Source organism: Phycodurus eques, chromosome 17 (genome assembly GCF_024500275.1).
Source record: "Phycodurus eques isolate BA_2022a chromosome 17, UOR_Pequ_1.1, whole genome shotgun sequence".
Classification (NCBI taxonomy): Eukaryota; Metazoa; Chordata; class Actinopteri; order Syngnathiformes; family Syngnathidae; genus Phycodurus; species Phycodurus eques.
The window spans coordinates 6,562,178-6,588,842 of record NC_084541.1 but is presented as its reverse complement, the minus strand read 5'-3'; the positions used below and the strand labels follow the sequence as shown (position 1 = coordinate 6,588,842).

Genomic DNA, 26,665 nt, shown 5'->3' with positions numbered 1-26,665 from the left:
TGTTTATAAGCTGTTTTTTTCTTGGTTTTTAAATGCTTTTAATTATGTAAAGCACAATGCAGCCCTATGGGTGGCACAAGTCAGTGCAAACTGTAGGCCGGTCCCAAGCCCGGATAAATGCAGAGGGTTGCGTCAGGAAGGGCATCCGGCTTAAAACCTTGCCAAACAAATATGAGCGTTCATCCAAAGAATTCCATACCGGATCGGTCGTGGCCCGGGTTAACAACGTCCGCCACCGGCGCCGTCAACCTGCGGGGCGCCGTTGGAAATTCAGCTACTGTGGGTCGAAGTCAAAGAAGAAGAGGAGGTGGAAAGCGGGTTCTTCGGCAGAAAGAGAAGAGGAAAACACAGAGCCTAGAACTGAATGTGGGGACTTTGAATGTTGGGACTATGACAGGAAAATCTCGGGAGTTGGTTGACATGATGATGAGGAGAAAGGTTGATATATTGTGTGTCCAGGAGACCAGGTGGAAAGGCAGTAAGGCTAGAAGTTTAGGGGCAGGGTTTAAATTATTTTACCATGGTGTCGATGGGAAGAGAAATGGAGTCGGGGTTATTTTAAAAGAAGAGTTGGCTAAGAATGTCTTGGAGGTGAAAAGAGTATCAGATCGAGTGATGAGGCTGAAATTTGTAATTGAGGGTGTTATGTGTAATGTGATTAGTGGCTATGCCCCACAGGTAGGATGTGACCTAGAGGTGAAAGAGAAATTCTGGAAGGAGCTAGATGATGTAGTTCTTAGCATCCCAGTCAGAGAGAGAGTCGTAATTGGTGCAGATTGTAATGGACATGTTGGTGAAGGTAATAGGGGTGATGAAGAAGTGATGGGTAAATACGGCATCCAGGAAAGGAACTTGGAGGGACAGATGGTGGTAGACTTTGCAACAAGGATGCAAATGGCTGTAGTGAACACTTTTTTCCAGAAGAGGCACGAACATAGGGTGACCTATAAGAGCGGAGGTAGAAGCACACAGGTGGATTACATCTTGTGCAGACGATGTAATCTGAAAGAGGTTACCAACTGTAAGGTAGTGGTAGGGGAGAGTGTGGCTAGACAGCATAGGATGGTGGTGTGTAAGATGACTCTGGTGGTGGGGAGGAAAATTAGGAAGACAAAGGCAGAGAAGAGAACCATGTGGTGGAAGCTGAGACAGGACGAGTGTTGTGCAGCTTTTCGGGAAGAGGTGATACAGGCTCTCGGTGGACGGCAGGAGCTTCCAGAAGACTGGACCACTGCAGCCAAGGTGATCAGAGAAGCAGGCAGGAGAGTACTTGGTGTATCTTCTGGCAGGAAAGGAGAGAAGGAGACTTGGTGGTGGAACCTCACAGTACAGGAAATCATACAAGGAAAGAGGTTAGCTAAGAAGAAGTGGGACACTGAGAGGACCGAGGAGAGGCGAAAGGAATACATTGAGATGCGACACAGGGCAAAGGTAGAGGTGGCAAAGGCAAAACAAGAGGCATATGATGACATGTATGGCAGGTTGGACACTAAAGAAGGAGAAAAGGATCTATACAGGCTGGCCAGACAGAGAGACAGAGATGGGAAGGATGTGCAGCAGGTTAGGGTGATTAAGGATAGAGATGGAAATATGTTGACTGGTGCCAGCAGTGTGCTTGCTAGATGGAAAGAATACTTCGAGGAGTTGATGAATGAGGAAAATGATAGAGAAGGGAGAGTAGAAGAGGTAAGTGTGGTGGACCAGGAAGTGGCAATGATTAGTAAGGGGGAAGTTAGAAAGGCATTAAAGAGGATGAAAAATGGAAAGGCAGTTGGTCCTGATGACATTCCTGTGGAGGTATGGAAGCATCTAGGAGAGGTGGCTGTGAAGTTTTTGACCAGCTTGTTCAATAGAATTCTAGTGCGTGAGAAGATGCCTGAGGAATGGAGGAAAAGTGTACTGGTGCCCATTTTTAAGAACAAAGGTGATGTGCAGAGCTGTGGCAACTATAGAGGAATAAAGTTGATGAGCCACACAATGAAGTTATGGGAAAGAGTAGTGGAGGATAGACTCAGGACAGAAGTGAGTATTTGCGAGCAACAGTATGGTTTCATGCCTAGAAAGAGTACCACAGATGCATTATTTGCCTTGAGGATGTTGATGGAAAAGTACAGAGAAGGTCAGAAGGAGCTACATTGTGTCTTTGTAGATCTAGAGAAAGCCTATGACAGAGTACCCAGAGAAGAACTGTGGTACTGCATGCGGAAGTCTGGAGTGGCAGAGAAGTATGTTAGAATAATACAGGACATGTACGAGGGCAGCAGAACAGCGGTGAGGTGTGCTGTAGGTGTGACAGAAGAATTTAAGGTGGACGTGGGACTGCATCAGGGATCAGCCCTGAGCCCCTTCCTTTTTGCAGTGGTGATGGATAGGCTGACAGATGAGGTTAGACTGGAATCCCCGTGGACCATGATGTTTGCAGATGACATTGTGATCTGCAGTGAAAGCAGGGAGCAGCTGGAGGAACAGTTAGAGAGATGGAGGCATGCACTGGAAAGAAGAGGAATGAAGATTAGCCGAAGTAAAACAGAATATATGTGCATGAATGAGAGGGCTGGTGGGGGAAGAATGAGGCTACAGGGAGAAGCGATAGCAAGGGTGGAGGACTTTAAATACTTGGGGTCAACCGTCCAGAGCAATGGTGAGTGTGGTCAGGAAGTGAAGAAACGGGTCAAAGCAGGTTGGAACGGGTGGAGGAAGGTGTCAGGTGTGTTATGTGACAGAAGAGTCTCTGCTAGGATGAAGGGCAAAGTTTATAAAACAGTAGTGAGGCCAGCCATGATGTACGGATTAGAGACAGTGGCACTGAAGAGACAACAGGAAGCAGAGCTGGAGGTGGCGGAAATGAAGATGTTGAGGTTCGCTCTTGGAGTGACCAGGTTGGATAAAATTAGAAATGAGCTCATCAGAGGGACAGCCAAGGTTCGATGTTTTGGAGACAAAGTTAGAGAGCGCAGACTTCAATGGTTTGGACACGTCCAGAGGAGAAATAGTGAGTATATTGGAAGAAGGATGATGAGGATGGAGCTGCCAGGCAAGAGAGCTCGAGGAAGACCAAAGAGAAAGTTGATGGATGTCGTGAGGGAAGACATGATGGCAGTTGGTGTTCGAGAGGAGGATGCAGGAGATAGGCTTACATGGAAAAGGATGACGCGCTGTGGCGACCCCTAACGGGACAAGCCGAAAGGAAAAGAAGAATTATGTAAAGCACCTTGTGTATGAAATGCGCTATATAAATACATTTGCTTTGCTTTGCTTAACATATATATTTTTTAAATCAGGCGTAATGGCAGACATATGGAGGTTTAAAATTAACCTAATTGTATAATCCCACTTCAGACCCTTCCTGGATGCAATCCCGGGACAGTTTTCTTTCTTCCAGTGGTGGATTGGTAGCGACATAATGGAGAGAGTATTTTAGTCATTATTTTAAATCCAAGGTATTGATGTCCATATATTTGTCAAGCTTTTGTTTTGAAGTCAGCCTACGCAGCTCGGTGGCGTGTTGCCATAATGCCTAGCATGAACAAACATTGGGACGGCTCACTTGACTTCATTTATCCCACTGGAGGCTGCTTTGACCGCAGTGATGCACTGACACCAACCAGCTTGGCACAGAGGGGTCTGCCAATGCGCAGCGAGTCTTGCGCTTGCACGAAAATGAAAATGCATTCCTGAAAATAGATTCCTCCGTCAGCAAAATGTCTCATACTTTGAGCGGAAGCCAAAGAACATACCCTCGCTGTGTCGAGACCCTCCAGCTTGGCACTGACAGGTCTGCCAAATGGACAAACACCGGCGGCGACCCTTGCGCTAGCACGAATATCAAGATGCGCACGTTGCGTAGTCTATGGTGATAGAGTCCTAAATTAAAATAACTTAAGTGAAACTTATTATTCCAACCCCGCTTCTTGGCTGGATGGGGTGGGGTCCTCAGCGCCTGGTGCAGGCGCAGCAATTACAGGTCACTTCTGAAGGTTATTGTGCATGCGAGACTATTTCAATTCACTTGCATGTGTCCGCAGATAATCACCTCTGGGACTTATTTGCTTGGTATGAGGCCATTGCGATGAATTCATAACTACTCATAATAACTACTACATAATAACTACTACTACTCATAACTATGCAAACTTCCTGGGTAGCTTGCACTTTATTTCTAAAGATGTTTAGAATTTTCATTGCCACTCCCACCACACTTCAGTTGTACAGCCAGGCCCACTACCTCTGTCCTGGATGCTTCCCCTCCTGTTCCTTTTCTGTCCAATCCTGTCCTATATTGTCCTGTCCTTCCTTCACAGGATGTGGCACTATTGCCCCATACAGCACTCTAATCTAATCTAATCTAATCTAATCTAATCTAATCTAATACAAGCCATGTCATGATTTACTTTCCTCATATTTATGACACCTAATGTCCTGTACTTTTACTGTCTTCTCTGTCTATATTTATTTATTTATCTTTTCACTGTCACTCCCCTTTAAAACTTTGTTCTGTCTGACTGACAGCCTAAAAACTCCACTGTGGCACAGTAAAACTATTCTGGCATAAAAGGCATACAGATCCTCCTATCTGCTTGACCTAACAGCCGAACAGCACAAGATTTAAAAAAAGAAAAACAAAATATTCCTTCAAGCATAAAAATACAGATTAATAGTTAAGGAAGAAGTAGGTTGCTAAAGAGAGAGGGTGTCATTGCTGGTTTCGCCACTGTCTTATAAACTTTGCCCTTCATCCTAGGAGCAACTCTTCTTTCACACAACACACTTGAAACCTTCCTCCACCTATTCCAACCACATTCCTCTCCTTTCCAGTGCTTGCCTTCACCATTGTAACTGTTCCTCCACCTGCTCCCTGCTTTCACTGCAGATCACAATGTCATCTGCAAAGATCACGGTCCACGAGATTTCCAGTCTAACTTCTTCTGTCAGCCTATTCATCACCACTGCAAACAGGAAGGGGCTCAAGGGCTGATCCCTGATGCAGTCCCACGTCCACCCTTAATTCCTCTATCACACCTCAACGCTGTGCAGCTTGCTGCCCTCATACATGTCCTGTACTAATCTAACATCTCTGCCACTCCAGACCTCCGCATGCAGTACCACAGTTCCTCTCTGGGTACTCTGTCATAGGCTATCTCACAATGTAGCTTCTTTTGACCTTCTCTGTACTTATCCATCAACACCCTCATGACAAATAATACTTCTGTGGTACTCTTTCTAGGCATGAAACCATACTGTTGCTCACAAATACTCACTTCTCTCCTGAGTCTGGCCTCAATTACTCTTTCCTATAACTTCATTGTATGGCTCATCAAATGTATTCCTCTGCTGTTCCCACAGCTCGGCACATTACCAGCTTTCTTAAAAATGGGCACCAGCACACTCTTCCTCTATTCCTCAGGCATCTTCTCACCTCTTAGAATTCTGCATCTACCTCTGCTCGTGTAGGTCACCCTATGTTCTTGCATCTTCAGGAAGAAAGTGTTCGCTACATCCATTTCCATTCTTTTTGCAAAGTCTACCCCCATTCCTCCTTCCAAGTTCCTTTCCTGGATGCACTTCTTCGTCCCCCCTGTTTCCTTCACCAACATGTCCATTACAATCTGCACCAATCATGACTCTCTCTCTGTCTGGGATGCTCAGAACCACTTCCTCTCTCTCCTTCCAGAATTTCTTTTTCACCTCTAGGTCACCCCCTCCTTGAGCCGTCACCTTGTCGTGGTGAAGGGGTTTGTGTGTCCCAGTGATCCTAGGAGCTAAGTTGTCTGGGCCTTTATGCCCCTGGCAGGGTCACCAATGACAAACAGGTCCTAGGTGAGGGACCAGACAAAGCATGGCTCAAAGACCCCTAATGATGACGACAAACAATGGACTTTGTTTTCCCTTGCCCGGACGCGGGTCACCGGGGCCCCCCACTGGAGCCAGGCCTGGTGGTGGGGCTCGAAGGCGAGCGCCTGGTGGTCAGGCCTGCAACCATGGGGCCTGGCCGGGCACAGCGCGAAAGGGTAACGTGGGTCCCACTTCCCATGGGCTCACCACCTGTGGGAGGGGCCATAGGGGTCGGGTGCAGTGTGAGCTGGGCGGTGGCCGAAGGCGATCCGATCCCCGGCTACATAAGCTGGCTCTAGGGACGTGGAATGTGACCTCTCTGGTAGGGAAGGAGCCCGAGCTGGTGTGTGAGGTCGAGATGTTCCGACTAGATATAGTCAGACTCGTCTGCACCAAACAGCAGTTCAGAGTACCCACCCTTTTTAGAGTCCTTGGACTTCAGGGGTGCTGGAGAGGAGGGTCCATCGGGAAGTCGAATCTCAGATTCAGGAGGAGCAGTGTGGTTTTTGTCCTGGCCGTGGAACAGTGGACCAGCTCTACACCCTCGGCAGGGTCCTCGAGGGTGCATGGGAGTTTACCCAACCAGTCTACATGTGTTTTGTGGACTTGGAGAAGGCGTTCGACCGTGTCCCTCGGGGAATCCTGTGGAGGGTGCTTCAGGAGTATGGGGTACCGAACCCCCTGATACGGGCTGTTCGGTCCCTGTACGACCGGAGTCAGAGTTTGGTCCCCATATCCGGCAGTAAATCGGACTTGTTCCCGTGAGGATTGGACTCCGCCAAGGCTGCCCTTTGTCGCCGATTCTGTTCATAACTTTTATGGACAGCCAAGGCGTAGAGGGGGTCCGGTTTGGTGGCCTCAGTATTGCATCTCTGTTTTTTGCTGATGATGTGGTTCTGTAAGCTTCATCAAGCCGTGAGCTCCATCTCTCACTGGAGCAGTTTGCAGCCGAGTGTGAAGCGGCTGGGATGAGAATCAGCACCTCCAAATCTGAGACCATGGTCCTCAGTCGGAAAAGGGTGGCATGCCCTCTCCAGGTCGGGGATGAGATCCTGCCCCAAGTGGAGGAGTTCAAGTATCTTGGGGTCTTGTTCACGAGTGAGGGAAGAATGGAACGGGAGATCGACAGGCGGATCGGTGCAGCGTCTGCAGTGATGCGGACTTTGTATCGGTCCGTTGTGGTAAAGAAGGAGCTAAGCCGAAAGGCGAAGCTCTCAATTTACCGGTCGATCTTCGTTCCTACCCTCACCTATGGTCATGAGCTGCGGGTCGTGACCGAAAGAACGAGATCCCGGATACAAGCGGCCGAAATGAGTTTCCTCCGCAGGGTGTCCGGGCTCTCCCTTAGAGATAGGCTGAGAAGCTCGGTCATCCGGGAGGATCTCAGAGTAGAGCCGCTGCTCCTCCGCATTGAGAGGAGCCAGATGAGGTGGCTGGGGCATCTGATTCGGATGCCTCCCGGACGCCTCCCTGGTGAGGTGTTCCGGGCACGTCCCACCGGGAGGAGACCCCGGGGACGACCCAGGACACGCTGGAGAGACTACGTCCTTCGGCTGGCCTGGGAACGCCTCGGGATCCCCCCGGAAGAGCTGGATGAAGTGGCTGGGGAGAGGGAAGTCTGGGCGTCCCTGCTAAAGCTACTGCCCCCGCGACCCGACCCGGATAAGCGGTAGAAAATGGATGGATGGACCTCTAGGTCACATCCTACATGTGGGACATAGCCACTAATCACATTATACAACCCCATTTCCAATGACGTTGGGACGTTGTGTTAAACATAAATAAAAACAGAATACAATGATTTGCAAATCATGTTCAACCTATATTTAATTGAATACACTACAAAGACAAGATATTTAATGTTCAAACTGATCAACTTGATTGTTTTTAGCAAATAATCATTAACCTAGAATTTCATGGCTGCAACGCGTTCCCAAAAAGCTGGGACAGGTGGCAAAAAAGACTGAGAAAGTTGAGGAATGCTCATCAAACACCTGTTTGGAACATCCCCACAGGTGAACATGCTAATTGGGAAACAGGTGGGTGCCATGATTGGGTATAAAAGGAGCTTCCCTGAATTGCTCAGTCATTCACAAGCAAAGATGGGGCGAGGTTCACCTCTTTGTGAAAAAGTGAGTTAGAAAATAGTCAAACAGTTCAAGGACAGTGTTCCTCAACGTACAATTGCAAGGAATTTAGGGATTTCATCATCTACGGTCCATTATATCATCAACCCCTACTCAATTTCTCTTCCCATCTACACCAAGGTAAAATAATTTCAACCCTGCCCCTAAACTTTTAGCCTACTGCCTTTCCACTTGGTCTGCTGGACACACAATATGTCAACCTTTCTCTTCATCATCATGTCAAACAACTCCCGAGATTTTCTTGTCATAGTCCCAACATTCAAAGTCGACATATTCAGTTCGAGGACCTGTGCTTTCCTCTTTTCTGTCTGCCTAAGAACCCGCTTTGCACCTCTCCTTCGTCTTCGACCCAGAATAGCTGAATTTCAACCACTGCCTTGTTAACGGTGCCAGTAGAGGAACGCTCTTATTTGTTTGGCAAGGTTTTAAGCTGGATGCCCTTCCTCACGCAACCCTCTGCATGTTTCCAGGTTTGGGCTTTGGAGTGAATGAATAATGCCTGCAATTGTAAAACATATTTGAGTTCCTTGAAAAGCAATATATAAGTGGTATGCATTATTATTATTATTATATGAAAACAAACATGTCCTACCTGTGTTACACCAGCCATGAGCTGAATTTGAGAACTCAATTCTAGCTCGCTCAGTAGACTATCAAGTTCCGCTTTCACGCTGTATCCAGTATTTTTTCCATTGGTCTTTTATTTATTTTTAAGTTTTGGATTTGTTCGTAACAAATTGTCCCAAGACAACCAGCATTCCCTCCTCTCATGTGTCCTCTTGCATGTTGAGTCTTGTGTTTCCCAGTTGTTGCTATAGTTCTTCTTTGTTTTTATTAGATGATGTGTGATCACACGAGATTCCCGTCTTGGAGGACTAGATTCTAGATCACTGGTTAAATAGAATCGTTATGTGTGTAGTGTGCTGTGTTGAGATTATCGGAGAACACCACACACAGTACGATTAAAACTGTGAAAAGCCTGTTGTTGTTGTTTTTTAAACAGCATGTGTGGGGTCTGTAACATCCATCCATCCATCCAGCCATTCTCTACACCGCTCATCCTATTCAGGGTCGCTGGAGCCTATCCTAGCTTACTTCAGGCGAAAGGCAGACTTCACCCTGAACTAGTCGCCAGTCAGTCACAGGGCACATACAGAGACAAACAGCCATTCAGATGCACATTCACGCCGTCACTGAGTGGGAACTGAACCCACGCTGCCTTCATCAAAGTCAGGCAAATGTACCACTACACCATCAGTGACTCGGTCTGTAACAGACAGAAATATATATTTTTAAATAATACATTTTTAAAAAAGCATTGTGTGTACCAGGCCAAAGTCACACCATAGGAAAGCAAGTTAATTCCAATGTCAAACCAATTCCAGTTTCACTCTTTCTACAGCATTCTCTTCTGTTTTCTCTCTTATTGTGCAGATCCATGAAAAAGAGGAGGAGGAAATGAATGAAAAGAATGACAATGCCAACTGTCTCAACGAAGAGCCTCTCATCACAGCAGATCAGGTGTGTATACTTTTGCTGTTTTCAATTCATCAAGGTGAAAAATGTGGTGGGAACAGATGAATCACATTTTAATAATATTAGTCCCCCAAACGGCACGGTGGCCGACTGGTTAGAGCGTCAGCCTCACAGCTCTGAGGACTGGGGTTCAATCCCCGGCCCCGCCTGTGTGGAGTTTGCATGTTCTCCCCGTGCCTGCGTGGGTTTTCTCCGGGCTCTCCGGTTTCCCCCCACATCCCAAAAACATGCGTTAATTGGAGACTCTAAATTGCCCGTAGGTGCGAATATGAGTGTGAATGGTTGTTTGTTTGTATGTGTCCTGCGATTGGCTGGCAACCAGTACAGGGTGTATCCTGCCTCCTGCCCGATGATAGCTGGGATAGGCTCCAGCATGCCTGCGACCCTAGTGAGTCCCACCACTTGAAAAAAAAGGTTAATGATCCACACAATAACCTCACAAATGCAAAGCCAACGTTTTGGATGCCAGCTGGAGGATGATGTAAAATATGACTTTTAACTTCTTCAAAAAGTGTCTCTATTTAAACAGGAAGGTAAACCAGTGTACAATTTGGATTTATTCATCATACCCCAATGGAGCATTACTTTTCCCGGCTTAAATATAGAACAATATTGAATGTGTTCACAATACAGACACTCCTTGAATAAGATAAAATAATACACGTATAAAAAAATAATGAATTAAGGAACGCTCGGTGAGCTGGCGGTTAGCACGTCTGCCACTTCTCTGTCCTTTCCGTTTGCACTTTGTCATGCGTGCGTGATTTTTCTCCAGGTACTCCTGGTCCTTCCCACATTCCAGAAGCATGCTGGTTCAGTTAATGGAAGACCCTAAATTGAATTTGAGTGTGAGTGGTTGTTTGTTTACGAGGTGTGTCAAAAACGTTGCAGGACTGGTTTCACAAAAGATATATTTCCCAGCAATGCTTTTGTGCACCTCCAAAAGGATTCTCCCATGATCCTCCACAGCGCTATCGTCACGGCCATCTTGATGTTTTCCATGTCTTCAAAACGGAGTCCCTTGCGTCTTGGGAAACTGCCGGATGCTCAGATCATTGTGAGCAGGCGTCATGGTCATAGTCTTGTAACCCCCGGCATCCAAATGAGGAATACTTTTCCACATCTCCAACCCGCCCCTGCTGACTAAATATTTTCTGACCGAAAACTTCAACAGCAGGCCCCCTATCCCCCGACACCAACACCGAAAATGCTTATTGGTTGTATATCCCCGCATTTACAAGATATTTGGGGGTGTAAAAATTATTATGATGGGAATTATTCGGCCCGGTTCCTATCCTCCGCAAATAGCGGGGATGCACTGTATATTTATATAATGTACTGTTACTGCAAAAGTCTACTTGAATGAACAGTAAAACAGCATAATACCCCAACATGAATTTCCCTTGTGGATGAATAAAGTGTCTGTCTACTAAGTCAGCAAGACAAGCTATAAGGTCACAAATAAGAAAAAAGGACTGTCACAAATAGAGATAAAAGTGAAGGAAATGATAAGAGGTCACATTATAAATTGGTAAATACATTAGCTGAACAATATCCTGGCTAAGAGCGTTACTAGAAAAAATGTTTGGCCTTTGTTTAGGCTTGAATTATAAAATATAAAATCCTAATCAGGCGGGCCACACTTGCCTCAATCTAATGAAATGTTCACCCATCACAGTCTCGACGAACGTCTGTATGATTCGTGACCTCACTTCCGTGTTGATTTGTTGGCCCTTGAGTAGCTTTGCACCACAGATAAATGGCTCCTTTGTCGCCTCTCTTTTCATCCAGCCTTTCCCTTCCATCTGTTTTTCTCCAAGGTCATTGAGGAGATAGCAGAGATGATGGAGAACTCCCCGGACCCTGGTGAAACCGAGGAAGAGGACGAGGAGGAGAGCAGCCATTGCTCCTCCAGGACTCACCCTTCGCTGCTGGAGGAGATCCGAGAATTGTCCCAGGCCTCCAACAACAACTGTTCTTATGAAGGTACTGTAGTTCCAGCCATAATATCACTTAAGTAAGAGAAAAACAAATATCCACCCCCTTTTCCACAAGCTGTTTTGTTTCTTGTGTCGGTTTTGTTACTTACTAAACATTTTTGACCAAGTACCACACACTTGGCCCAGTTGTTCATTAAAAACGAAGCCGAGGCTGTGCTCCTAAAAAGTTATTCATTATTAATTGATATTATTGAAATCCACTGTAACCTTATGCCCAGTTTTGAATTGACAGGACTTGCATAATAATTCTATTACATGTATTGCACATTTTTTTTTGAAAACCAACAGTTCTAAATGATTAAATGTAAATTGATTTAACTTGAATACAACTGGACTCTACTTAATGAATGTATTGTACTGGATTAAAAAAAAAAAAAAAAAAAAAAAAGCTCAAGCCACTGCAACATTATGCACAGAGAGACAACGTACCACAGTTTGAGAAACGCTGTTCGAGCCTGTTTCTGTCGTGACGAAAAATCCTCCTTTCCTCTCACATCACCTGTTCAATACTGCAGGCCTGAGTCTGATGCCCAGTTCCGCCCTGGCTGAACTACTGCACCACGTGGAGGCTGCAATCCGGGAGTACTCAGAGGAGCTGGTCAGTCAGCTGGCACGGCGTGAAGAGCTGGAGTTTGAAAAAGAGGTCAAGAACACGTTCATCAGTGCCCTGATAGAGGTGCAGAACAGGCAGAAGGAGCTTCGAGACAGTAGCAAACGCCGACGCCGGGACAAGGCTTTGAGCCTGCAGGGAGGAATGGGCGTGGTGTCTGTGACCACAGGGACTACTGGCACCACCGGTCATGTGGAGAAGACAGGAAGCATGCCTGTCAAGGTAAAATGGAGGGGCCAGCTTGAACGTGGTACACATCAGTGTATGCATATGTATGCCACAACTTCAGTCCTTTTAAAACCGTTGCCTACTTATTACTGTCATTTGTCTTAATTTTGCGATAATACATATTTCCTTCAGTTGCAAGTGTGGTGATGTGAACCTGAATATTGCCACAGTATATACTTATATTCGAGAAAGGTCAAACCAGACTGCCTGTGAATTCCCCTTCCTGGCTCATAATGGCTCTCAGGTCCATTAGCCTCGACAGGAACGTTCTGGAATGATCCTCATTTGTAGGAGACATTTCTGGAGACACTTAACGAGCCAGTCCAGTCTACGCTTGTCCAGTAAGAGGAAAACAACCTAATGGATTTTCCTGCTGTGCAAAGCAAAACATGACTAGATTGGCTGAGCTATATTGACTGCGTGTTGCATATGATACCATTATTGAATTATTTAAAATATTGATGGCTTAGTATTGCACAAAAAAAAAAAAAAAAAATGCTGTATATCTGAAGGTGATTTCTTATGCATCTGACTGTATGGTTGAATCTCCCTCAGATTCTTCGAGAAACTAAATCACTCCAATATTTTGTAGAGATTTGAGTGGTATTCAAATCTGTAATTTGTGTGCCTTGGTTTTGAACTACAGCGTTTCAGTATGGAGGGACTATCCAACATCCTGCAGACGGGCATCAGACAGACATTTGGAAGCACAGGGAATGAGAAACAGGTAGTGTGTCCATTATTATTATGTGTCCAACTATTACATATCTTTGAAAATCACAGTGTTGACGCAATAAAACTAAACATTATAAAGCATGATGCATTTAAAACAATTTGCTGAACGATATCCCAGCTAAAAGCTTTACTAAAAAGACTAAACTGGTCTTAATTCTTGTTTTATTAACACTGGGCATCTTTTAAAGTCCATAGTGTACTTCCCTCGGTAAAGAAGTAAAAAGCGTGGTTAATTCTAAACGCTGACTCTGTTTTTATGTCATTCCAAACCAACAAGGTTCTTGCAATGACAATCATTACAAAAGGTTGTCATTTCAGTTGGGCAGTTAATGTGAGGTATTCTTTAGTTTTGTGTCAAATGAACTGTTTTGGCCTTAGATCAGAGGTGCTAAACATTTCCATCTGAAATGTATTGATTGCCTTTTTGTGTTTGTGAGCTTCTTGACTGCCTTCACCGTAAATTGTTTCAATTATACTTCACTTCCCATTCATTTTCAAACTGTTTCTAGTATCTGAACACAGTTATTCCTTATGAGAAGAAAGGCAGCCCTCCATCTGTTGACGACCTACAGATGCTCACAAAAAGTAAGTTTCAAAGTCAAGTGTGGAAAAGAACCTATTCAAAATCACAGTTTTTGTACTTAATTTCAAATGTGTCCAAACTTTTTTTCATGGAGTTCTTTTTGCCATGAAAGAGGACAGCGAGAAGGTCCCTACACTGCTAACTGACTACATATTAAAAGGTAAAGATAAAATGGTATAAGGTGGTTTTGCTGCTATGCTGTTACTGACCACAACCGGTATCTCTGGACGGTCCAAAAAAGAATGACAATGCGAGAGCTGTATGAAATACTATGCATTTAGAAATATCGTAATGCTCACGTCGTACGTAGGTAGAATAAAAAAACAAAAACAAACACAAACCAAAAAAAAAAAAAAATGAATAACATAACCAACCTACAGTTTGCACACTCTGAAATGTAATTTTGGAGCTTCTGAATGAACGAAGGGCTGACTTGGAGCCAGTCACAAGAAGGAGTCATGCCATATCATTAATGACAAAACTGCTTCCAGTTCTGCATTTCCTTGCTTCTGTGTCATTTCAGTGCATGGTGATAGTAGGTGCCGGGTTTTTTCGATTGTGCTGCCACAGGTTTAAAACTCAGTGTTATGTAGGATGTTGCCAACAGTGCGCAAAATCTTTTAGAGTGACTGAAAACGCAATTTAGCCCCCTGCTATTTAGGATCTTAGTCACAGAGATCACAATCATAGCTCATGTGCAAGATGCCCACCAACAGCGCGCAATCTGTTACAGTTAACACGCAATTTAGCGCACACTTTGGGATCTTAGTAAATCAGGCCCAACAGTGTTGGGTGTACTTGAGATGACCGACACAGCACGCCACACACAGTCTCCTTTTCCTGACCAGATGTTAGTCTCAATACCAAGACTGACCTGTGAGGGGTAGCATCCAGACTGGTGGTAAATACTAAGAAGCTAGACCAACTATTAGCTTCTTTGGTAACTATAATATGATTGCAAACAATTCTCCTTGTCATTTCTATCGTGGTAATTGACTTCTAACCCATGTATAACAGACACTCAACACAACGAGTTGCTCCTCTAGTCATGTCAGACTGCAGTGCAAATGTAAGGTTGCTACTTCATTGGCTGTCATTCTGTTTCACAGCACATTGACGCGGTCCACGGATCGGCCGACCACAGTGTTGACCACACAGGATTTGCCATCGGAAACATTGAATAGGTTTACCATTTAAGATTTTCGGCCTAGAATGTTTTCCAGCAGGTAGGGGAAGAAAAAAAATGAATCTCTTTTAAGACAGAATAATAAGTCAGGACTATATGTTAAACGCACCTGACAATGATCGCAAGGAGAAAAAAAACAAGCTCAAATGATTTCCCGATTATGTACGTATACCCTGCTTTAGAAATGGTTCTCGAGAATTTTGCGCAGTAATGGTATTTGACAATAATATCACTCGCTATTTTCAGAGCTACCAAAGTCAGCTGGGATAGGCTCCAGCATACCCGCGATCCTAATGAGGATAAGCAGCATAGAAAATAGATGAATGGATTATCTTATCACATTAATAACCGTTGTTTTCCTGCAACATTTTTGATATAGTTCCTTACTGTGTACGTGGACCTATTGTGGGCATTTACTGTTTGCAGTTTTATTGACAAACAAAGCTCAGAGAAATTTATAAAGGGGAACTAAACCCAAAGAAGTTTGGGGCAAAAGTATCTTGTCTGTGTCAACACTAGTCAATACACGGTATTCTGATTAATATTGCGTTGGTGGAATAAGAATTTAACAGAATAATTCATCAGTCTTTACCAATGTCAGGGAGCCACCTTATTGGGCAATGTCACCTCTACTATCGAGTGAAATTAACGTCACAACTTCACTCACACTCTCGCGTAACTACGGCTTGACAACATGATTCTTTGAGCCAAATTTGAGCAAGTTCGGGTTCAAACCATCAAGTAGTCGACCTGTAGTTGTGCTCGTCATCGCAGCAAACACAGGGAGTCCGCCAACCTGTTTTCCAGGTTTGCTCTTGTCACGTTCCACATGCACAGTACTGGAGCTAAAGCAACATGCAAGAGTAGTCGTGACGTTAATAAGAGTTTAGGGAGGTTCGGACATCTATAAAATACAATAACATTAGCAAAAGTATTCGCTCACTCATCCAAATAATCGGAATCAGGTGTTCCAATCACTTCCCTGGTCACAGGTGTATAAAATCAAGCACCTAGGCACGCAGAACGTTTTTACAATCATTTGTGAAAGAATGGGTGGCTCTCAGGAGCTCAATGAATTCCAGCATTGAATTGTGATAGGATGCCACCTGTGCAACTATACAAGTGGTGAAATTGACTTGCTCCGAAATGTTCCACAGTCGAATGGAAGCTGTATTATACGAATGTGAAAGCATTTGGGAGCGACAGCAACACAGCCACAAAGTGGTAGGCCACGTAACCTGACGGAGCAGATGGCGTGGCTCATAGTACGAAGAGGTCACCAATTTTCTGTCGAGTCAATCGCTACACGCCTCCAAACTTCACGTGGCCTTCAGATTAGCTCAAGAAGAATGCGCAGAGGGCTTCATGGAACTGCTTTCCATGGCCGAGCAGCTGCATCCGAGCCATACATCACCAAGTGCAACGCAAAGCGTCGTGATGCACCGGTGTAAAGCACGCCGCCCCTCGACTCTAGAGCGTCCGTGGAGACGCGTTCTATGGAGTGACGAATCACACTTCTCCATCTGGCAAGCTGATGGACGAGTCTGGGTTTTTAGCGGTTGACAGGAGAACAGTACTTGTCTGACTGAATCAGAATCAGAATCAGAATCATCTTTATTTGCCAAGTAATGTCAAAAACACACAAGGAATTTGTCTCCCGCTCTAGTACGACAACAGACAGCCATTTGACAGAGAATACTCATTCATTCATTCATCTTCCGGTCCGCTTCTCCTCACTCGGGTCGCGGGCGTGCTGGAGCCTATCCCAGCTATCTTCGGGCGAGAGGCGGTGCACACCCTGAACTGGTCGCCAGACAATCGCAGGGCACATATAAACAAACAACCGTTCGCACTCACATTCACACCTACGGGCAATTTAGAGTATTCAGTGAAGCTACCATGCATGTTTTTGGGATGTGGCAGGAAACCGGAGTACCTGGAGAAAACCCACGCAGGCACGGGGAGAACATGCAAACTCCACACAGGCGGGGCTGGGATTTGAAGCCCGGTCCTCAGAACTGTGAGGCGGATGTGCTAACCAGTCGTCCACCGTGCCGCCACGGAGAATACCTTTGAGACATAAAAAGTTTAATGGAGGGGTGATTATGGTGTGGGGTATTTCTTTCAGGAGCTGAGCTTTACTGTAATCTCGTTCTTTGGTGACTAAATCAGATATCCACTGGTTTCCTTCTCCAGTCTTGTGTCCTACCTAAAGCAGTGTACCATCCAGGGGCCATGGTGTGGCGGGGAACTTCTCCTTTTACCACTGGCCCGAGCAGCATGACCTTGTTCGCCATTATCAGCCATGGATCCACAACCATCAACATCATTGTATTCGCCTCAACTATGACGATTGCCTCTTGCTGAGCTCGTCCTTTCCCTCCTTACACTTAACCATGCTTTCGCCAGCCACTGAAATAGTCAAAGTGGGACAGCCAGACCCACCTTTTAAAGGACTTCACCAATGGAGCATGACACACTATAAATGATCACGTCACCGATAACATGGTGTTTCTGCATTTTATTCCTCTGTTTTCATTAATATTTATTCTATTCATTGTTCACAAGGAGTACATTGCATTCATAAATGACAACCGTCCCGGTATTGTTTAAATTAAAAGAATTCATTTGAATAGACAAGCCATGTGCTGTTTTTTTTTTTTTTTTTCTTGTTTGTTTTTTTTGACAACTGTAGCGGAGTGAAAGAGAAAAACAACAATTCAGGTGCAGCGAATTTTCCTTGTTTCTTGTTCTTTATTTCACTCTGTGAATACACAATATTTTCTAATCTCTTTTAATTTGTATCAAACATTTGATAGAAAGTGATTTTTCTACTTTCATTTAATGTCACTAGAGTGACAGGCTACCATCTATTCCATAGTGATCCGTTAAACTGGACATGTTGTGCAGTTCAACTTTGACTATCCCCAACCCTTGGGGTCAACTTGCCCAAGAAAGGTGCATACATTTGCATATGATCATTTATGACTTATGTTGAAATGTGTAAATTAATCTTGCATTGCTAAATTGCCAATTCTAATAAACATGCTACCCTATTTATGTGGTGCTGTCTTTGCCATGTTAGTTTAACAGAATTATGTAACGTAGCTCACCCTGAATCTCACAGTATTAGGATTTTTTGCATCCCTCAAACAGCAACATGTATTTCTTCAACAAAAGGGGACCATGGAATACACAAGTGAGTGTGTACTTTTATTTTGTATTTTCTGTTGTACAAATTTTAATCCCTCAAGAAGGAATTCAATCCACACTGGATACTTTTTGTGTGTGTTGCACATCACACAAAGAAGTAGATGACACACGTGCAATGAGAGCGTTTAGTTTGATTCAATGAAGTGAAATCAATATGGGTGCTTTATTTAAAATAATACAATGTTGCACTCATTGAAATTCAGATTGTGGAGATTAGATGAGAGAGTCCAGGTGTTTATGCTATATTGGCCAAGGTGGGGGTTGTGAATGATATGATGAATGATTGGAGCTGTCTTCTTCATTTCAGTGAATCTCCACTATTTGCAGGGGATATGGACAAAGACCTGCCGCAAATAGTAACGATCCACAAGTAATTGACACCCCCAAAAATGTTTTGTAATTGCCTATAGATGCCACCAGATGGTGGCAAAGAAATATTTGTAAATTTTGGCCTCATCGCACAAAACTGTAAAGGTTAGTGAATCAGTGAATAACAGGATAGAGTCCCAAAATAAATTGATGATGATGATATCACTTCATCCACGTTATCCTGTTTGTATCCATGGTTCTCTCTCTAACTGAAAGGGATTATCTTGATTCATCATCGAAATGTTTCTCTTCACTGATGTAGTGATTCTGCAAAGAGCAAGAAAGATTAGGAATTGCAATTGATGCCGTTCACTTGAGCCTTTATTCGAAGTATTTAGACAAGACATTAAGCAACACTGTGACTGACAGTGTTGACTTCTTGCAAGTTTCTAGTCGAGATGTGGGTGAACATCTCCTGCCCTAACAGCAACTAGGAGGGAGTCGGAGTCACTAACATCACCAATAACGAAACAGGGTTGCGTTCCTACGACACTAAGATAACCTGATTTTATATTAACAGTCATAATGTACTGAAAGTGAATATTTCAAAAACACTTCTCTCTCTCTCTCTCTATATATACATATACATATATACATATATATATATATATATATATATATATATATATATATATATATATATATATATATATATATATATATATATAGACACACATATATCAAAGATAAGGGGTGGAACGGTGAACGATTGGTTAGCACATCTGCCTCACACTTCTGAGGACCGGGGTTCAATCCCCGGCCCCGCCTGTGTGGAGTTTGCATGTTCTCCCCGTGCCTGTGTGGGTTTTCTCCAGGCACTCCGGTTTCCTCCCACATCCCAAAAAACATGCGTGGTAGGTTAATTGAAGACTCTAAATTGCCCGTAGGTGTGAATTTGAGTGCGAATGGTTGTTTGTTTACATGTGCCCTGCGATTGGCTGGAGACCAGTTTAGGGTGTACCCTACCTCCCGCCCAAAAATAGCTGGGATAGGCTCCAGCACGGCCGCGACCTTAGCGAGGATAAGCGGGATGGAAAATGGATGGGTAAAAGATAAGGAACAAAAACACAAAAACAAAAAATGCTTACTTTTACTCCTGTGGTTGGCTTGCACACTGGTTCATTACACGCCATTTTTAACCATGGTACATTTTAGGTTAAGACAATCATAAACAGGGGACCTAATGCATTCAAAAAAATCATTGATAAAGTGGTCAGTAGTGAAGTGACTAAATATGGCCACACATCAACTCCAGTATATTGGCAATACTCAAAGGTCGCTGTTACTGACTTGCACAGACAGCCGGCACAAAGCACAAAGAGGAGGAGACATAGTTGAGGAAGGTTGGTGGATTTGACTTGAGGGGGCATGGCGTTTGTTTGAGGGAACCGTGCCCCCCTCTTGCTCCAGCGTATGGCCGGCCCCACTTATGAAACAGGTATTGTATGCCAAGGTCAGTGTGTGCGCACAGTTGCACACAATATTAACCCCTGCCACTAGTGCGCGCACCCACACACACACACACGCACACACACTTCTCATATAATTTTTAATTGAAAATATCATACAAAGCATTTTTATTAAGATGGTTATAGAAGATACAAGTGCACATCTATGTCTGAAACTGAAACCACCGGTAGAAATAAGCACATTTGGCCACCAGTTTGTCCACAGTATTTAGTATCGTCCATCTTATTGGATAGCACTTCAATTCAAACAAACAAACCAAAAAACATTGAATATTCATATGTGGTGCACTTTATACTGTATTTTTTTTTTGAAAGTAAAGACTTTGGAGATATTTTCAATTCTATTGTTCATAATGCACAAATTTGAATTTCAAATACTGACCTTGGTGAATTGTAGCTGTATTTATAATCAAATGAGTTATTCTCATCGTCACTTGATAAAGCAATGATGAATCTTTTTTTCTTTCTTTCATTTTTGCATAACACCACAGCTTTGAGATGCAACTAACATCATGTTTTCACTTTAGAAGGGGTCAGTTCATTGCCCATTTTCGTTATCCTTTAAAAAAAACAAAACTGTTTTTCTTTATCTCCAAGCCACAAAAAATAGAATACAGTATCAGAACACGACTATTTGCTCCAGTGTAATGACAATACAGCATTCCAGATCATTTTACATAATACTGTACATCTTTCATACATTTTTGTTTACCAGATGAGAATTACTTATTTCAATTATTTTATACCAAGCTGAACAGGAAATTAAAATGAAGTATGTTAAGAATGTATAGTATGCATACTGTTTTTCTTTGGTTCAGTATCCAGTGTTCAAGGCAGAAATAACTTAACACATAATCTGAGGTTATACCCACATACTATTGCTTTCCGCATTGTAATAATAATAAAAAAATAAATAAATACCATATTTACATTTATTGTGCTGCTTGAAACTTTGAATCAATGCAACTTAATACATTATGCTATATTTTTTAACTTAAAATACCTGAAATTATGTTAATGGTAATATAATTGTTCAACCTTGCTGCATGTTCAATAGTCAGACATGTTTTAATTAAGATTTATTCGTGTTAGTTTTTCCATTTAATGAATTGGCTTCTTTAGTTTCTGACCATCACTTTTTCAGTGAAGAAATGCACCTCTACCACGGTTGATTTGTATTCACGAACGTGCTTTAAAAGTAAAGTGCACTTCACGATTGGAGATGGAGCCTCTGAAGCTAAAATGCTAATTAAACATGAACGCGTGCTTGTGTCAAGTTACGATCAATCAATTCCAAATAGTGCTCTGCCTATGTAGCTAAATGAATGTATTAAGACAATTGTCTAAGAGTGTAATATATTAATAAACAAAAGGCAAAAAAAAAAGATAATGAAAGAACGTGTAACAAATCAAAGCTGTTGAAATCGAATGACAATAATAAAAAATAAAAAAACGTAAAAATTGTAAGGTACAAAAGATTGAACAATGAACAATTGAAACATTTGCAATGTAGCCATAGAGTTCATAAAGAATATAAAAATATAGATATATACCTTAAACAAGGAGTGAGTCCTAAAATCTTGAAAATTTTAACTACTTGAATTCTTTGCTCAATAATAATAACCAGGTGCTCCATTAAAAAGAACTTCAGATGAACCCTTCCAGGAAAGTAAAGGGACATTATTCCACAGTTAACAGCATAGTGTTGCAAGTAATGGCTGTTGTTAGACAAGTGATCCAGCCTGGTTCTGCGCAGGCACCATAATGGGCACCCCGCCCATGCGGGTGATGTTGGAGCCTGTGAGTGTGGAGGAAGGAAATGGCGGAGGGGGTGGAGTGGGCTGAAGCTGTAGCTGAGGATGGCTATAGGTCTGCTGGAGCATCTGGGCTTGTGGAAGCTGGGTGTAACGCTCTGGTCTGGGTTGGGAGCCGCCATTGGTGTTGGCCTCCAAAGAGACAGGCTGGTCACGTGGTAGGGTGGTGTTGCTGTTGTAGCTATAGTGGGTCGGGGTGGAGGCTCCTTGATGGCGTGACGGACGGTAGCCGGCTGTGCTGCCGGTGGCTGTGATGATGGAGGCTGTGTCGGAAGGAGGGCGCTGGGGGTAGTGCTGCAAAGGGTGGTGGCTGTTTTGTTGGTGTGAGGGCTCTCTGTGTTGTGGGCTGGAGGCGATGGAGGACAAGGTGCCATTCTTGGAGATGATATCTGAACCCATTCCGCTTTTAGCCCAGGACACACGTTTGGGAGCCTGAGCATCCTCTCTGAATGGTGGACAAGACACAAAGGCGTGAAGGGAAAAGTTGTGTTTAATGTGCAATTTTCAGTAATTTAGGAAGCAGTTCCTCGCCCCAGAACCAGACATTTGCGCTGAATCCGAGCAGTGATTATATTTCCAATGTCCATCCGTGCATTTTCTGTACTGCTTATACTCTTTAGGGCACAGGTGTCCAATTAAGGCCGTTACTTTCAATTTTAAAAGATATTACAAACATTATTATTATTATTTTTTTTTTTTTGCCAAATCTCTTCTTAATATAAAGGACTCTATTATCGTAGACAGTGCATCTGCGGCAGGGCGCAAATGCAGGCGGATTATAATTTTCGTGCAAAAGCAATGCTCGCTGCACGCATTTGCCCTCACTGTGCCGGGCGTTCCGGCACAGTGAGGGTGTGTCCTTTGTAGATCCTCCTGTTGGCGTGATAATTTTGTGGTAGAAAGTGGGTCTGAATTTATACCTGCTCAGACCACGGTTTTAGGAATCCCCGGTGACAGCACTACCAGTCCAGAGAAGGGGCTGGACTGCTGTTTGATTATTAATAGATTCTAGGCGTTGTCTAGGCTTTCCGTGCCTTTTTGCACCTCATTTTCTTCATGTGTTCAATACTTTTTCCCTGTGTCATTTCACATTTTTACACGCAAATGAATTCCTGAGCTTATTTGTTCTACTTTCTATGTATGGATTACTTGGGATGTTTCCAACATCTGGTGAAATTGTCAGATCAATAGCACCTTTGGAAGTACGTATATTTAGTGAGAAAAATGGTGACGTGTTATATACTCATTTCAGCCACTGTATATGTATACACACACACACATATATATATATATATATATATATATATATATATATATATATACACACACACACACACACACACACACACACACACACACACACACACGAGGAGACACGTGTGTTGTTTGAAGCGTTATAATTTACTGTAACGTGGGTGCTAATGCTATTAGCATGTCCAAACAGTTCTCTCTGCTGGTGACTTTTAGTTAGTTGAAGTTGATTCACTGTATATTACAGTACATCATCGCAGCGGACCCTGCGATGTGACTATTGCGCACATACATTGTGATATCTATCTATCTATCTATCTATCTATCTATCTATCTATCTATCTATCTATCTATCTATCTATCTATCTATCTATATATATATATATCTATCTATCTATCTATCTAGCTATACAGAATATACTGTATAATCAAATTAACCAATTCATTTAAAATTTCACTCAGCCATGCTGACTATTTTGTCAGTGAAGTGCCATCATCGAACTCACTTGATTTCATTTGCCATGTCCTCTTCGTTCTCCCGTTGCCTCTTCATCAGGAAAAATACACAAATGAGTAAAAGGCAGAGGAAGCCAACCACTGTGCCCACAGTGGCGCCGACAATCACCCCAACCTTATTGGCTGCAGAGAAAATCAGAGCACACACCAATTATATTTTATCAACAACAACAACAACAACAACAATAGCAACAAACAATTCAATAGTAGAAGTATAAAATGGATGTGTTGGTGTATTAAAAAAAAGAAAATACACTTTCACAAACAGAGCGTAAAGTTAGATTACAATGGTTTTGCCATTTACTAATTATGCCTGGATCAGACTACAAGACAAATTTGGTGTTTTACAATTGCACCATAAAATCTTTACGTATCTTGGGCAGACAGTGGCAACACTACACGACATGTATTCCGATACCACCGCATCCTGTCTTTTACGATCACTGGGCTTTATCTTGTCAAATCAAACACTGTCGGAGAGGCGGAACCAGAAAACATGTGACAGGTCAACGCGACCGTATACACTCGTTAGCATGGCGACGACAACAACAATGCGCCTCGTCAATGTACTGTATTGTGTCGTGGGGAAACAAAAGAACAAAATGAGGAAAAATGTGTGGTTATCATCACCGGTGCTCGGGAGAGGACGTTCATTCAAGGATTGCTTGAGGTATGTTCACATGCCTTTAATGCAATATGGCTCACAAGCAGGCCACCCAACGTTATGAAGGCTAGCAAGCTAGTGCTAACACTAACGGTTGCAAATAAACATGCCGACATTGTGTCGAATCATCCTCTAAAGCGTCGGTAAACATTGGTTTGTGCGTGTGAATAAATGTTAACAACTGCGTGCAAGTATGTTGACGACGGCAAGCACGGGAGGTGATGCGCCAGTCACAATATGCAATCCTATTGGTCGACGTCGAGGTGCGCTGTCGGAGAGTTGTTGTTGATATGTCACACTACAGCAAGATATCCCAAAAAATCAAACATGCCAGACTTTTCTTTTTGCCGTCGTAGGGCTATCGTAGGGCCAAATCGTTGGTCGTGGATTATGTCACACTACTAGAAATGTTGTCGTTCGTGACAAAATATGTCAGGCCCAATTTAGGAAATCGGTTGCGATAGCTAATCGGGCCAATATCGAGGCTAAAATATTAGCCAACATAAATCAACAATCTGTTCTCTACATCAAAGTTCAGTAGGCTATTTGTGAGAAGAGAATGCTGGGGAATTTTTTTTTATTAATCATGGACACAAGGTTTTAACAGCCCAGTGAAATACAAACATCATGAATACATCCTTCTTGACATTTAGGATTCTATTTTCATGAACGGCATAAATCCTGTGCGGCATAACTTGGCGCCGGATCTGAGAGCAGGTCTGACCCACTGTGGCAGTGATCAGCTGACTTCAATCATGGCCAATTAAAGAGACTCTTCTCATTCCCTTTAAATGCGGTGCGCTAGTCGCGAACTGGGGAAGGGCAAACAACCAAATTTTTCCCAAGAAGAAACTGATTTGTTCATCCGGGAGGGCAACGCGCGCAATGTACGTTTATACCGAAGTGCAAGCAAATCTCCACGGACCGATGATGTAAAGTTGGCTTAAAAGGTGATAACAAATATAGTCTCACGGCTCACTGAGAACTGCCACCCAAGTGCAAGAAGTGGGTGAATGATGTAAGAAAAAGGGCCAAAAATTAACATTGTTGTATCTGAAAAGAGCAGCGGGCAAAGCGTCTGTTGCCCTCTTGAGGACCTTGTGGCTTCCACCGTAAACCACGAGGGATTTGGCAGCGTGGAGGCCAGAATATCTGGTAATACATTAGAATCCTCATCATGATCACACTTAAAAAGTTGATAATATTAATATAGCGCAGTTTTAAATTATTTGATGACACAAACACTGAGCCAGTGCATAGACAGGAGTTAAATTAAGCATTCAAAGGATGATACGTAATCACAGCGATCCTTGCATGAGTGGGGCATTGTCACTGCTCTGGTCATGATGTGGCAACAGACAATGTGAGTGGGTACCCTTATTAAATACATAATAATAATAATAATAATAATAATGCATTCAATTAATTGATTTCTACAATGATTCAGGTTTGATGCCCACTGTTCACTTATTTCTGAATGAAATACGCTTGAGATCCACCGCACGTGAGCGGAGCTCGGTATCTGCCTACAGGCGCATCGATCAAATTCACCAAAACCGTGTCTACTAGGGCAGACACGATGGTCTGAGCAGATTTAAGTTTATATTGACTTTCTACTACCAAATGGTCATTCCGTCAGGCACATCTCCAAAGGACATGGGAGGTGAAGAGGGAGGTGAAAAGGCCAACAAGTGTATGACGAGTTGTACGAGTGGTTGAGTACTTTGAGGAGTTGATGAATGAGGAAAATGAAAGTGTAAGCAGAACAGAGGAGGTGGAAACTGAAACAGACGCTAGGCCAGATTACAAAGGCTGAAGTGGATTTTTGACACGACTGTTGAACAGGATCTTAGAGCATAAGAAGTTGCCTGTAGTAGAGTGAAGGTGTGGTAATTCCAGGGGGACACCACAGACTGGAGACAAAGCCAGAGAGGCCAGATTTAGATAGTTTGGACATGTGCAAAAAAGAGGCAGCAGATAAGAAGGATGCTGAAGAAGGATGCTGGAAATGTGGCGAGGGAAGACTTCCTGATAGCAGGAGTTAGAGCAGAAGACGTAGAAGACCGGGAGAGATGGATGACGATGATTCACTGTGGGTCCATGAATAGGTTCAAGTCTAAAGGGAAGGAAGAAAGGTTGAAACCCTGAATAGAATCCAAGTATTGTATTTGATTTGTTAATACAGTAGTGGTCCGTGAGCACAGCAACTCATAGTCAAATTCTTTGTCTGATATTAGTGATGCTGATGAGGATAATGATGATGGTAACAGTGTTGTACGTACAGGAGGATATCTCTAGGTTGATGAAGCAGCTTTCGGATCCGGCTGTGTTGCTGGCAGTGCACACGTACTTCCCTGACATGTTACTGCTCAGGTTACTCAGCTTCAGAGTGCCTGTCTTCTCATCTAAAATGTCATTTACCAAGAAAAAGGACTACAATCATGGATGCATTTATTCACATTATTCAATGTAGAGTAAACTGTATAAACACACAAATATACAAAACAGATGG

General features: G+C 43.3%; 2 protein-coding genes across 13 annotated transcripts in view; one reads left to right on the top strand and one right to left on the bottom strand.

Annotated features, from left to right (window-relative positions):
• Positions 1–26,665, top strand: part of fez1 (fasciculation and elongation protein zeta 1 (zygin I)) — a 71,042-nt gene that overhangs the window by 20,072 nt on the left and 24,305 nt on the right. For 3 of the 10 annotated variants that reach the window (XM_061702927.1, XM_061702933.1, XM_061702934.1), the window contains 7 exons: positions 9,414–9,500; positions 11,336–11,501; positions 12,031–12,347; positions 13,000–13,080; positions 13,598–13,673; positions 13,766–13,831; positions 16,781–17,141. In XM_061702927.1, the coding sequence (XP_061558911.1) occupies positions 9,414–9,500; positions 11,336–11,501; positions 12,031–12,347; positions 13,000–13,080; positions 13,598–13,673; positions 13,766–13,831; positions 16,781–16,881 (894 nt within the window). In that variant the 3' untranslated portion in view covers positions 16,882–17,141. Of the gene's footprint in view, positions 1–9,413; positions 9,501–11,335; positions 11,502–12,030; positions 12,348–12,999; positions 13,081–13,597; positions 13,674–13,765; positions 13,832–14,780; positions 17,914–26,665 lie in introns of those variants that run through there. The other 7 variants (XR_009770224.1, XR_009770223.1, XM_061702929.1 and 4 more) reach the window with 5 other exon arrangements.
• Positions 19,455–26,665, bottom strand: part of esama (endothelial cell adhesion molecule a) — an 81,931-nt gene continuing 74,720 nt past the window's right edge. For 2 of the 3 annotated variants that reach the window (XM_061702924.1, XM_061702925.1), the window contains exons 6-8: positions 26,436–26,558; positions 23,480–23,612; positions 19,456–22,167 (exon numbers count right to left, since the gene is read on the bottom strand). In XM_061702924.1, coding sequence (XP_061558908.1) covers positions 21,633–22,167; positions 23,480–23,612; positions 26,436–26,558 — 791 coding nt within the window. In that variant the 3' untranslated portion in view covers positions 19,456–21,632. Of the gene's footprint in view, positions 22,168–23,479; positions 23,613–26,435; positions 26,559–26,665 lie in introns of all 3 variants that reach the window. The other variant, XM_061702926.1, reaches the window with a different exon arrangement.